The sequence below is a fragment of the Lithobates pipiens genome, unplaced genomic scaffold, assembly GCF_037356315.1.
Source record: "Lithobates pipiens isolate NorthernLeopardFrog02 unplaced genomic scaffold, aLitPip1_a1.2 Scaffold_22, whole genome shotgun sequence".
Classification (NCBI taxonomy): Eukaryota; Metazoa; Chordata; class Amphibia; order Anura; family Ranidae; genus Lithobates; species Lithobates pipiens.
Genome location: NW_027507784.1, coordinates 21,664,199 through 21,678,982, shown reverse-complemented (window position 1 = coordinate 21,678,982; position 14,784 = coordinate 21,664,199). Strand labels below are relative to the sequence as shown.

At 39.6% G+C, this 14,784-nt stretch overlaps 1 protein-coding gene across 32 annotated transcripts in view; it reads right to left on the bottom strand.

Annotated features, from left to right (window-relative positions):
* LOC143923390 (uncharacterized) overlaps positions 1-7,074 on the bottom strand; it is a 46,045-nt gene extending 38,971 nt beyond the window's left edge. For 10 of the 32 annotated variants that reach the window (XM_077447019.1, XM_077447025.1, XM_077447029.1 and 7 more), the window contains exons 1-3: positions 6,634-7,068; positions 3,988-4,127; positions 255-307 (exon numbers count right to left, since the gene is read on the bottom strand). In XM_077447019.1, the coding sequence (XP_077303145.1) occupies positions 255-307; positions 3,988-4,081 (147 nt within the window). In that variant the 5' untranslated portion in view covers positions 4,082-4,127; positions 6,634-7,068. Of the gene's footprint in view, positions 1-254; positions 308-3,987; positions 4,128-6,633 lie in introns of all 32 variants that reach the window. The other 22 variants (XM_077447014.1, XM_077447037.1, XM_077447036.1 and 19 more) reach the window with 7 other exon arrangements.
* Positions 7,075-14,784: the final 7,710 nt, after the last annotated feature.

Below are 14,784 nucleotides of genomic sequence, written 5' to 3'. Positions count from 1 at the left end.
GACCAGCATGCAGACGAACGGTTTTCCCGATAGGAAGTGAGTCCATCGGACAGATTTGAAACATGTTCTATTTCTAGGTCTGTCGGATTTTTATAACGAAAAAACTATTGGATTAGCCCACACGCGATTGGATTGTCCGTCGGACCTAGTCTGCCGGAAATCCGGTCGTGTGTACGCGGCATTACAGAGCGTTATGAAGGGATCAACCCATATATCTGTAACACTGAGATGGTATTGAGTTAAGGATAAATTACCTTATTGATGGATCCTCCATTCTGAACTTGTTGGCCAGGAGAACATAAAAGTCCTGGTAGATAATACAATACAACATGTTTAGTGAACCAAGGTAAATTAAACAATAACTTCCCATTCAGTATACCCAGATAACTGATGCCAGATTGCAGAATAACTTTTTTTTTTTTTTTAAGTATATTATCACAAATCCAAACCAGTCCAGATATCCATTTGTTAAAATGGAGTTATAGCAAAAAAGTTCCCTTTTACGGCTTGGATAGAGTAGGGGAGGGTCAGTTTTAGATTTTGCTGTCTTTGTTCTCTTTTATTATTATTATATATTTTTTTTTAAATTCCATAAAGACTTGTTCATGATGCATTAGGTACTGAAAAAAGTCTCCAGGTAGACGAGGGGCTGTAGAGGGACAGCAAATGCTCCAGATCAACCAAAAGTATTTGAGTAATGTGGAGAAGGATGTGTGGACCAATTAAAGAGAGGGCAAAAAGGGCAAGAAAGGACTGGAAGGGAGATAGGATGGGGGGGAAAAGGGGGGGGGGGGGGTGGGAAAATAGAGGTAGGGCAAGATATGGCAAGAAAAGGGGGGTATAGTTAGGGTGGGAGGAGGGTCACATCAACCTGGCTCCAGAGATGCTGCTTTAATCACAAAAAAATTAGTTAGCTACTAGTATCCAATTAGACCTACATTACGAGGTTAAGACAAGAACCCAGCCAGAGTTTCTCAAATTAAAGTCTAGAAGGATGCTCCCAATCAAACCTTCTATCTCTGCAATCATGTGGAGTCTGGAGGACCATTCTTGACTGGTTGGGGCTTGCCGGAAGCCCCAGTTTACTGAGATACAAAGCTTAGCAGCATTCACCACCTGCATCGCTAAGGACTTCTGGTAGTTTTTTGGGGGAAGGGAGGTATGATACAGAAGGAACTGGGCCAGAGTGAAATCCAAGGTGTAATTGGTAACTGAAGATATAATTCAATAGACTTCCAACCAGAATGGTTGAAAATTCAGACAGGTCTACCACACATGACGGAGGGTACCTAAATCATTCTGAACAGCATCTGCAGCATAAGTAAGAGGTGGTAGGTGCAAATATATGCATCTGCACTGGGGTTTTGTACCACCGCAGTGTTATTTTGTAGCCGTGTTCCTGGACTGATCCCTTGTGAATAAGGGTATGGATGCACTCCCAATCCTCGTCAGGCAACTCTAAGGCCCTGAACACACGGTCAGACATTCCGACCACAAAATCCGTTGGATTTTTTCCGACTGATTTTGGCCGAAACTTGTGTTGCATACACACGATCGGACAAAGTTGTCGGAAATTCCGATCGTTCGGAATGAGGTCACATTTGTTGCGTACGACAGGACTACGTAGAGGCTAGTAGCCAATAGTTTTGGTCTCATAAATTAATCTGAGCATGCGTGGCACTTTGTCCATCGGAATGCTCTGCAAACGATCGGAAAAAGTCAGATTGGATTTTTTTGTCGGAAAATTTCAGAGCCAGCTCTCAAATTTTTCCGATGGAAAAAGTCTGATAGAGCCCACACACGATCAGATTTTCCGACAATATAATCCGATCTGACCTTTTCCGTCTGAATTTCCGACCGTGTGTACAGGACATAAGTGTGTAAGTCTTTGGAGAAATTTCAACAAATTTCCTACTCTGGAGACACAACAGAAAATGAGAATAAATATCCCCAGAGGGAGGATAAATGCTCAGGGTTGTCCTGGTGAAATTATACAGAAATGATCAACTTTTTTATATCAATTATGATTTTTGTTTAGACTGTTTTGTGAATAAGCATACTGATGGCTCCGGAAGAAGTGGATTATGTCCACGAAACGTGTCGGGCCATAAAAAAATCAGTCTCCTATGACGTAATGTATACTCTGTCACAATTATGTTTTAATGTTTTCATGGTATTTGGATATCTTTTTGTGTAACAACATGGAAAACATTTTTATGAGTGTTGACTTTAAAGAAATTGTGTTTTTATCCACTTGACAACCAGCGGTGATTATACTGGGGGTGATGTCTGTAGCTGCACCATTTTTTTAGAGGCAGTGGTCAGCTCTCTTGTAAAAGCAATTGGAGCCGCTAACTAGCTGCTCAATTGCTATTACAAGCTTCTCTCTCCGGCTCTCCCGTTCCACCAGGACAGCCAAGCAAAGCGGGGACAGTCTTTGATCGGCTGTATTTGATGGTAACCCTGGAAGCAATGACCTAGCATCACCTCTGATTTACCCAGATGTCAACAGCACTATTTTTTTTTAATTAAAAGTATTCAAAAACACTCATCTTATCCCGCGTACACACGATTGAAATTTTGGTCGGAAAAAGCTCTGATGGGTTTTTTTGATGGAATTCCGACGGGATTCGCTCAAGATTGTCTTGCATACACACGGGTCACACAAAAGTTCTCTGGACTCTCAACCATCAAGAACGCTGTGACGTACAACACTACGACGAGCCAAGAAAATGAAGTTCAATGCTTCCAAGCATGCGTAGGAGTTTTGCACGTCGGAATTTGTACAGACGTTCGGAATTTCCGATCTGAACTTTTTTCCAACTGGAAAATTGAGAACCTGCTGTCAATCTTTTGCTGGCCGAAATCTTTTATATTTTACAAAAAAAAATGGTTATCCCTTGTGTTGTGTTTTGTTGCATTAAAATTTAAAAAATGTTATCTTTTTTGCTTGAGATTTCTACGGGGATGTGACCGTGTTCTTGAAACAATAGCTGACTTTTTATAGGGCCCCCACCCCCTCCCCCCCATGTCATGTCTAATATTCTGCACTTCTCCACAACAAAACCGTGGATTTTTTTCCGACGGATGTTGGCTCAAACTTGTCTTGCATACACACGTTCACACAATTGTTGTCGGAAATTCCGAACGTCAAGAACGCGGTGACGTACAACACGTACGACGAGCCGAGAAAAAGGAAGTTCAATAGCCAGCGCGTCTCTTCTGCTTGATTCCGAGCATGCGTGGACTTTTGTGCATCGGACTTATGTACGCACACACTCGGAATTTCCGACAACAAGTCTAGTTGTCTGAAAAATTGAGAACCCGCTCTCAAACATTTGTTGGCGGAAATTCCGACAACAAATGTGTGATGGAGCGTACAGTCGGACTTTCCGACAACAAAACCGTGGAATTTTGTTCGAAGGTTGTTGGCTCCAACTTGTCACAAAATCCTATTGTGTGTACAGGGCATAATGCCGCGCACACACAATCGGACTTTCCAATGGGAAATGTTGAATGTGAGCTTGTTGGCTGAAAGTCCGACCGTGTGTATGCTCCATCGCACATTTGTTGTCGGACTTTCCGCCAACAAATGTTGGCTTGCAGGTTCTCAAATTTTCCATCAACAAAACTTTGTTGTCGGACTTTCCGATCGCGTGTACACAGAAGTTCACGCATGCTCGGAATCAAGTACGAGCCGGAAGCGCTGGGTCTTGTAAAACTAGCGCTTGTAATGGAGATCTCACATGACTATTGAACTTCCTTTTTCTCGGCTCGCCATACTTCTTGTACGTCACTACGTTCATAATTGTTGGCCAACATTTGTGTGACCGTGGTGTATGCAAGACAAGTTGGAGCCAACAACCTTCAAACAAAATTCCACGGTTTTGTTGTCGGAAAGTCCGATCGTGTGTACGGGGGTTTACATTTAACACCATGAAAAGCCATGAATTGCCATAAATTGATAAACTTATCACCGGGACTTACCTGGTGTCTCTTTCAGGATTTGTCTTATCTGGGAGAGTTTACTGCACATCTGTTTCTCAATCTCACTCATTTTGTCAACCCCTTTTCCAGTCATTCGTTTTCTCAAACCTTTCTGAATCACTCACTCGTCAATTTTGGTCCTGAAAACCAAAAGGTGATAAAAATGAATAAATAGAACTGTTGCCACAGTTGTTTCATTGTGCAGTGACAAATATAGAGTTAATTGGTCATCATAAAAAAACGAAATATATAAATAAACACATTGGGGTCTATTTATAATATAATATGTTTACTTCCTATGATATTCAGCGCCATCAAGTGGCCATAATGAGGTATTTTTCCTTTTTTTTATGGTCTTTAGATGGAGCTGATGATCATAAGAAGTTAACAAGTTGCAGAAATCACAGGGATTATTCATGAGGGCTATGACGTTTTCACAGCATTTTTTAACCACTTAAAGGATATGTAAAGGTTTGTTTTTAACCACTTGCCGACCAGCCCGACTTTAATTGGCAATTGTTCAGTCATGCAATACTGTATACAAATTACATTTTTATCATTTTTTTTCACATAGAAAGAGCTTTCTTTTGATGGAATTGTATCACCACAAAAAAAAAGACTGAAAACTTCTGTTATAAGCCCTTGTACACACGGTCGGAAAATGTCCGATCGGACCGTGTTGTCGGATAATTCGACCGTGTGTGGGCTCCATCTGACTTATTCCATTGGAATGTCCGACAGACCAAGTTTGAGAGCTGGATATAAAATTTTCCGAAAACATGATCCGATCGGACTTTGTTTGATCGTTTGTAGAGAATTCCGATCGGACAAAGTGCCACGCATGCTCAGATCAAATTACAAAACCAAAGCTATTGGCTACTAGCCATAACCAACGAACGTCATCACGTTCCGAACAATCAGATTTTCTGACAACTTTGTCCGACCGTGTGTATGCCACACCAGTTTCGGACAAAATCCGTCGGAAAAAAATCAGACGGATTTTGTTGTCGGAATGTCCGACCGTGTGTACAAGGGCTTAAAAATATCCAATAAAATTTAATTCCATCATAATTTTAGGCCAAAACGTATTTCGCAGCATCTCTGTGGTAAAAAAAAAAAATCCCAATAATAAGTATTAATTGGTTTGTGTGAAAGTTATAGCGTCTACAAACTATGGGTTTGAAAATTGATCTATTCTGATGTTTGACAACCTTAAGGCCCTTAAACTGCCAGGACAGTACAAACACCCCCAAATCACCCCTTTTTGGAAAGTAGACAGTCTGAGGTATTCTGTAAGACACATGGTGAGTTTTTTTAAGTTTTTTGGAAAATCAAGAAATAGAATTTGTTTTTCACATTTTGTTTTTCTGTCACCAGCGCAGTATAGCATCATCATATGACTGGTGTGTCGGTGATCAGGGACACTGACTGGTAAAAATATGTTTACAAAAATGAAATCATTTTTTTTTTCTTATTGATTTATTACAAATTTTTCAACATATTTTTATCAGAATAGTTCAGTTTTTTTTTGTACATTTTCTTTCCTGTCACAATTATGATCATTGTACTAACAAAGGTTTCAACTGTCGATGGGTTAACAACTGTGATTGCTAGTGGTCTGTGATTGTCTACAGGTAATCACATGGTACAGGGTGCTGTGATTGGTCCAGGTATCATGTGATAGCTGTGGGACAATCGCAGCATAGTCAACAAAGCTGTTATGAAATAATTCATTCATAACAACTTTGTTGGCATTGTGATCATGTGATAACCACCGGGCCCTGAGTACCGGGATCTGGTGGACACAGTAGTCATGGGGGTGCACAGCGCCCCCTCCCCCCCTTAGCCCAAACAGGCACATGACGTATGTGTACGCAATCATGTCTGTACATGCCCCCCGTATAAGTACTGTGGTAGGTCGGCAAGTGGTTAAATAGAACCCTAATGCCGCGTACACATGACCGGACCTTTCGACAGACTAGGTCTTCCCGATGCATTTTCGATGGAGTTCCGACAGACTTTCTGAACGAACGGACTTGGCCACACACAAGCACACCAAAGTCCGACGGGTTCGAATGTGATGACGTACACCCGAACTAGAATAAAGAAGCGCATAGCCAGTAGCCAACAGTTGCCCTAGCGTCGGTTTTCGTCCGTCGGACCAGCATGCAGACGAACAGATTTTTCTACCGGACTCGAGTCAGTCGGAAAGATTTGAAATATGTTTTAATTCTAGAGTCCATCTGATTTTTAGACAGCAAAGGTCAGATGAAGCCCACACACAATTGAATTGTCCGGCAGATTCGTTCTGTCTGACCTAGTCCATCGGAAAGTCCGGTCATGTGTACGCGGCATTAAAGTTTAACTAGTTGTCTGTATTCACGCCATAATTTGGCTCTTTCATACCTCAGACAGAGTGCTTGTGACAAGGTGATAACCCAAGAACAATTGGGGAAAAAAGGAGAAGGTGCTATCACCTGATAAGAGTCCAAACAAGGGCCTTCATGACAGGATCACTAGATATTGTTTTAATGAAAACTGCAGATTTTAAAACACTTAATATGATTGTTAAAATGTTGATAGAATTAAAGCTTATGTGATATTTTAAAGATCGGGTTTACATCTACGTTGGGTTTTGGTACTTACTGTGTGGTAGTCATACTCCCATTCCTCCTATGACCTACAGGGAATCTTCTGGCATGGGTGGTCTGGCAGCTGGTGGCATCTCTGGTACACATGTGAGATATGACATCTTCCTGTGGTACTGTAGATAAATGTACCGTAACTCTATCCGGTTCTCAGATGGTTGTATCTCTTTCTTTTCTGCAGCCCAAAGTGACCTACATCAACCAGGAGAGTTTACCACCAACTATTAACAAACAATAGTTCCTCGTACTTTTTACATGAATATCTTGAACAGTCTTCTTAAATGTTCAATCATATTTCATTTTTCCGAAGCTCTTCTTCCTTGTTTTTTCCCCGAGCTGCATGATGTGACCTTTGTTACTTTTTATTCACTAGGCAGAATATGTTTTTACCAATGTCTTATCCAACTTCTGCTCAATCTGTATTATATTAGCTCAGTCAGCTGCTTCTTCCATGCGGAGATTGTCTTCTTATAATATATTGGTGATCATAAACCACCATGAGATGAACAGCATCAGGTCGTAATGTTTAACCCAAATAGGTGTCATAAGTAAAGGAATCAGAACCTCCTTGTTCTTACCAAGGATCCTTCTAGAGATACACTATATTATCAAAAGTATTGGGACACCTGCCTTTACACGCACATGGACTTTAATGGCATCCCAGTCTTAGTCCGTAGGGTCCAATATTGAGTTGGCCCACCCTTTGCAGCTATAACAGCTTCAACTCTTCTGAGAAGGCCGTCCACAAGGTTTAGGAGGGTGTCTATGGGAATGTTTGACCATTCTTCCAGAAGCAAATTTGTGAGGCAAATGTGTGTGTAAAGGCAGGCGTCCCCATACTGGTCATATAGTGTAAATAGATCTATATAGGGGAATCGGAAACTTTGTCTGTCTGCTGATGATCCCTCTAGTGATGCCCCCCACAATTTTATTTGCATTCCGCACTGCCTCTTCACAATGTTTGCTCATTTTGCATTTAATACCCCTGTAGTTCTGACCATCATTGTACCCCCAGTATTGTACTATTATCAAATGATCTGAAATTTCAGGTATATTCCCCGGGATGGATATTCATTGAACTTTTCCAGCCAACTTGCAAATATTGGATGTTTTCTATTGTGCAGTGATATTTTTGATATGCCCTCCATATAGGTACTGTACACCATACGGGCCCTGTCTACATACTTTATAACCCCAAAATACCTTGCTGTCAATATATTATTATATGCCCTGTTTTATTTTGTCTTCAATTTCAGATCATTTGATCTGATTTCTCGCTGGGGGCCTTTTTGGACCTTCTCCGGGGGATCTGTGTTGAACTATTTGGGGCCACATGGAAGCAGTTTTTTTTCTAGCCTTTTATCTTATTGTTACACGAGACCCTCCCAGTTCCCACAGTGGGTTACTGATATTCTCTGGTATGTGACCTATGCTGCCTATTTTGTGTGTTTTTATGTTCTAGTCTATTTCTGAGATAATATATATATCATTTGTAGCAAATGCTTATTTAACCACTTGCTTACTGGGCACTTAACCCCCCCCCCCCCTATCCAGACCAATTTTCAGCTTCCAGCGCTGTCGCACTTTGAATGACAATTGTGCGGTCATACAACACTGTACCCTAATTACATTTTTATAATTTTTTTCCCACAAATAGAGCTTTCTTTTGGTGGTATTTGATCACCTCTGTGGTTTTTATTTTTTGTTTAAAAAATTGAAAAAGACCGAATTAAAATATATATATATATATATATAAATTTTGTTATAAAATTTTGTAAACAGGTAATGTTTCTCCTTCATTGATGTACGCTGATGAGGCGGCAGTGATGGGTGGCAGTGATGGGCACTGATTGCTTACACTGATAGGCAGCACTGCTAGGTAGCACTTATTGGCACCACTGGTGGGCATTGATAGGTTGCACTTATGGGCATTGATAGGTGGCACTGGTGGGCACTGTTGGCACAATGACAGGTGGCACTGGCAGGGGGTACTAAATGGATGTGCCTCCTTCCTCTTTGGGACTGATGTCCCTTTAACATAAGATTGTGATAGGCTTTTTTTTCTCCTCACGCTGAAAAAAAAAACGTTCACTGAGCTTTTGTTTACATCATCATTGGCTGATAGCTGATCACATGGTAAGGTGCCGGGACCAGCCCCTTACTAGGATCGGTGATCAGCTGAGTCTCTATAACTCTGTGACCACAGCGCACTCCCCACGTGCCTTGTAGGGCTGGCGCAAGGAGCGTGCACAGGGGAGGACGTCCTATGACGCCCTCCCGGAAATTGAGGTCCTCCCAACTGACTTTTCAGCGGAGTTCCGATGGACCTTCCGAACACACGGACTTGGACACTCATGAACAGACTAAATTCATTCAACGGTCCATTCGTTTTGAACATGATGACTAAAGACGGGACTAAAAAAGGAAGTTCGATAGCCAGTAGCCAATAGCTTCCCTTGCGTCGTGTTTGGTCCGTCGGACCAGCACACAGACGAACGGTTTTCCCAAAAGGAATTGAGTCCGTCGGATAGATTTTAAACATGTTCTATTTCTAGATCCGTCTGATTTTTATAACGAAAATGGATCAGATTAGCCCACACATGATCCGATCGTCCAACGGACTGATCCCGTCTGACCTAGTCTGCCGGAAAGTCCGGTCGTGTGTAAGCGGCATTACAGACACCTGCCTCTGTATGTTAAAAAATCCCTGAAGAAGGACATCAAGCCAGAAACGTCGGGTTCATCCACTAAGCCTACATGTGTTTGTGTTTTTATATATATATATATATATATATATATATATATATATATATACATATATATATAATTTGAAAGTGACCAAAAACAGTACGTGTGTGTGTGTGTATATATATATATATATATATATATATATATATATATATATATATATATATGTATGTATATATATATATGTATATACATACCGCAATCCATACAAATGTACAAATGTTGAATGTTGATGTATTCTTTTGTCCTTGATGACTCTGTTTTTGTAATAAACTTCTGTTTTATATGATACAAGTATTGTTTTTGGTCACTTTCAAATTCCCACAATCATTTCAGAATAAAAGACAATATGAGAAGTATATAAATCTCCCTTCTGATGCGATGCAGGCTTTCTGTACTTTCACCTGAACCATATCAGCGCCTGCAGTAAAACGAAAATAAAGTTCAAGTGACATGCAAATATTCTCTAACAATAAGTGCTCATTCGGCATTTAGAAAGGTGATTATTGTTACCAGGCTGGAAGATTTTTAATTATTATTAGATAAGTATATTCATATAGATATTAGATATGCATATTGGGGAGTTTGTTTTTAAGTGTATGTCCATTTTTCATGTGCAGAATCAAATAAAATCGTGTCTGACAAGGACTTTACTTGCTGGTTATTCTGTGGCTTATGGGATGGAGTTTTCACTATTGTTACATCGTCTACAATTGACTTCTTTCCGAGCATCTCTGGCAATCCCCTTGTCCTGTATGATGTGAACAAAAGTTTGTGTGTGCTAGTCCAAAATCCTGCATATTTGATGTTAAATATAGGGAATAAAGCAGTTATTAACTAGCTAAGGGCCAGTCCTATTTTTTTTTTACAAGTTAAAATCATATATATATATATATATATATAAAAAATGTTTGGGGGTTCTAAGTAATTTTCTAGCAAAATATATATATATATATATATTAGACACCCTAGAGAATAAAATGGCGGTTATTGCAAAAATGTATGTAAAGTTAGTCCAATTTTTTTCCATATTGTGAAAGATAATTTTACACCGAGTAAATTGATACCAAACATGTCAAACTTCAAAATTGCGTCCGCTTGTGGAATGTCGACAAACTTTTACTCTTAAAAATCTCCATAGGCGACATGTAAAAATGAATATTTGATGTTAAATAAAGGGAATTAAGCCGTTATTAACTACTTAAGGGCCAGTCAGTCCTATTTTTTTTTACAAGTTAAAATCTTAAATCTTAATCTTAAAGTTAGCCCAATTTTTTGCTATTTCGTGAAAGATAATGTTATGCCGAGTAAATTGATGCCCAACATGTCAAACTTCAAAATTGCGTCCGCTCATGGAATGTCGACAAACTTTTACCCTTAAAAATCTCAATAGGGGACGTGTAAAAATGCATATTTGATGTTAAATAGAGGGAAATAAGCCGTTATTAACTACTTAAAGTGGTTGTAAACCCTCCCCCACAACTTTATCCCATGTAAATCAGCATAAAAAACCCTAATGAACACAGCTTGTAGATATCTCCTTACTTGCTTAGTATTGGTGTAATCCTTGTTGTTCTGTAGAATGAAGTCACTGAGCATGTCCAGATCTCCCCTGATTTAAGGCACACTCTCTGTCTTATCTATCCGTTATCAGGACTTCCTACGGCACAACACTGAACTCTGCTAATCTCACAGAGCTTCCTCCTACACATCATGTGACCTCATATACAGTCTAAACTATTTTTTTCCATATTGTGAAAGATGATTTTACACTGAGTAAATTGATACCCAACATGTCAAACTTCAAAATTGCGCCCGCTCACGGAATGTTGACAAACTTTTACTCTTAAAAATCTCCATAGGCGATGTGTAAAAATGCATATATGATGTTAAATAAAGGAAATTAAGCAGTTATTAACTACTTAAGGGCCAGTCCTATTTTTTTTACAAGTTAAAATCTTGTTTTTTTTTGCTAGAAAATTACTTACAACCCACAAACATTATATATTTTTTTCAGACACCCTAGAGAATAAAATGGTGGTTATTGCAAAAAATTATGTAAAGTTAGCCCAATTTTTTTCCATATTGTGAAAGATAATTTTACACTGAGTAAATTGATACTCAACATGTCAAACTTCAAAATTGCGTCCGCTCGTGGAATGTCGACAAACTTTTACCCTTAAAAATCTCCATGGGGGACGTGTAAAAATGCATATTTGATGTTAAATAAAGGGAATTAAGCAGTTGTTAACTACTTAAGGGCCAGTCCTATTTTTTTTTTTTACAAGTTAAAATCTTTTTTTTTTTGCTAGAAAATTACTTACAACCCCCAAAAATTATATATATATATATATATATATATATATATATATATATATATATATATATATATATATATATATATTTTTTAGTTTTTTCCAGACACCCTAGAGAATAAAATGGTGGTTATTGCAATAATTTATGTAAAGTTAGCCCAATTTTTTTCTATATCATAAAAGATAATGTTACGCCAAGTAAATTGATATCCAACATGTCAAACTTCAAAATTGCGCCCGCTCGTGGAATGTCGAGAAACTTTTACCCTTAAAAATCTCCATAAGCGACATTTAAAAATGTTACCAGTTTTGAGTTACAGAGGTGGACTAGAATGATTTCTCTCACTCTAACGATTGCGGCAATACCTCACATGTGTGGTTTGAACATGTAGGGGTGCAACATTCACGTTCACTTCTGCGTGCGAGCTCGGAGGGACGGGGCTCCTTACATTTTATTTTTATTTTATTATTATTTTTACTTTTTATTTTTACACTGTCCTTGTAAAAAATAAAAAATAAAAATTGGGTCCCTTTTATTCTTATTTCAAGGAATCTAAACATCCCTTGTTATAGAAAAAAAGCATGACAGGACCACTTAAATGTGAGATTTGGGGGTCAAAAAGACCTCAGATCTCACATCAACATTTACCCTTTAAGAGCATTGGACAGAAGTGATGTTTAACGTTGCTTCCACCCTCCAATGCTATGGAGCCAAGTGGGGGACCATCTTCCCCTCACTCGGCTCCAGGCCTGTCAGCGAAGAGGACCTGATCGTCCCTGCTGCTACCAACGGCTCCGGCACTTGAGCTCCTGTCGGGGAAGAGCACCCGATCGCTACCGACAGCTCCGGAAGGTTTTATCCCTTCATTTTTTTTTATTTAGCAAAAAAAAATTTTTTCACCCCTTATGATTTGGGGGTCAAAAAGACCTCAGATCTCACATCAACATTTACCCTTTAAGAGCATTTGGCAGAAGTGACGTTTAACATGGCTTCCGCCCTCCAATGCTATGAAGCCAAGTGGGGGCCATCTTCCCCTCACTCCAGGCCTGTCAGAGGAGAAGACCCGATCGTCTCTTCTCCGCTACCAACGGCTCCGGCACTTGAGCTCCTGTCAGGGGAGAGGACCCGATCGCTACCGACAGCTCCGGTTTTTCCCCATTCACGACCAGGCAATTTTTTTCTTTTCAGCACTGCGCTACTTTAACTGGTAACTGTACGGTCATGCAACACTGTACACAAATGAAATTTATATCATTTTGTTTTCACACAAATAGAGCTGTCTTTTGATGGGATTTGTTCACTACTGGTTTTTTTTTTATTTTTTATTATATAAACAAAGAAATACCAAAAAATTGGGGAACAAACATTTATTTTTATTTTTTTTATTTTTTTATTTTTATAAATTCTTTATTTAAAAATTTGCAAAGTGAAATTACAGACAAGTAGCCACCCGAGAAAGTAGAAATTGACGAGACTTACAGTAGAGCGTTCAGCAGATCGTACATAAGAATATGAATACTTGTAGAGCTACTTGCATACATGGAGGCACATTAGGAATACAATGAGGCAGAGTGTATCAAGTTAAAGACAACTTCTTCATCTTCTCAGCTATTGATTGTGATTAGCGGAACAATTGAATACTTTGTGAACACACTTTAACCACTTAAGCCCCGGACCAATTTGCAGTCAAAAGACCAGGCCCCTTTTTGCGATTCGGCACTGCGTCGCTTTAACTGACAATTGCACGGTCATGCGACGTGGCTCCCAAACAAAATTGGCGTTCTTTTTTTCCCACAAATAGAGCTTTCTTTTGGTGGTATTTGATCACCCCTGTGGTTTTTATTTATTGCGCTATAAACAAAAATAGAGCAGTAATTTTGAAAAAAAAAATATATTTGTTACTTTTTGCTATAAAAGATATCACCCAAAAATATATATAAAAAAAAAAAATTCCCTCAGTTTAGGCCGATACGTATTCTTCTACATATTTTTGGTTAAAAAAAAATCGCAATAAGCGATTATTGATTGGTTTTGCGCAAAATTTATAGCGTTTACAAAATAGGGGATAGTTTTATTGCATTTTTATTAATCATTTTTTCATTTTTACTAGTAATGGCGGCGTTCAGCGATTTTTATTGTGACTGCAACATTAAGGCGGATACATCGGACATTTTTGACACATTTTTGGGACCGTTGTCATTTATACAGCAATCAGTGCTATACAAATGCAGTCATTCCTGTGTAAATAACACTGGCAGTGAAGGGGTTAACCAGGGGGTGGCAGTGTAGGGGTTAAGTGTGTCCTAGGGGCGTGTTACTAATTGAGGGGGGCGTGGCTGTGTGTTAGTGAACACTGATCTCTGCTCTAATGACAGGGAGCAGACATCATTGTCACTTGTTGCTAGGCAGAACAGGGAGATGCTGTCCATCTCCCTGTTCAGCTTCCCCGTGAAACGATCGCGGCCATCCCCGTGGCGATCGAGTCCACGGGACCCGTGACCGGACTCACGGGGGTCCCGACCGACACGCGTGCGGCAGGGCGGCAATTACTAATGGACGTACCTGAACACCAGTTTGCCTGCCCGTGCCATTCTGCCGACGTACATCGGCGTACGCCGGATCGGGAAGTGGTTAAAGAAAATGTCTTCATCTCTCAGCTATTGATTGCGATTAGCATAACAATTGAATACGTTGTGAACAAATTTTAATACCTTCTTGGACAATGAATAGTATACGAAGAACTACCCGTCATATGGGCTTCGGAAACCGGCGTCCAACTCAAAATGTTTCCGGTAGACAACACAGAGGGCAGAACAGGAAGAAAACCGAATATATTTCTGCGTATAAGTGGAGCAGCCAGATGGATAGGTACATGAACAAAAACTTTGCCGTAGGTATCTCTCGGAGCGAAAAAAAGGATAAAAGAAAGAAGAAAAAAAATAGGAAATAAAAGATGAGGAAGAAAGGGGGCAGAAAAAAAAGGGGGAGGGGGGTTAAAAATAGAAAAATGGGAGAGGATGCTGTAGAGAGGAGGGTGCACCTCAGATCCAAAAGCTTGAGTACAGTTATAACTGAATCATTGCTC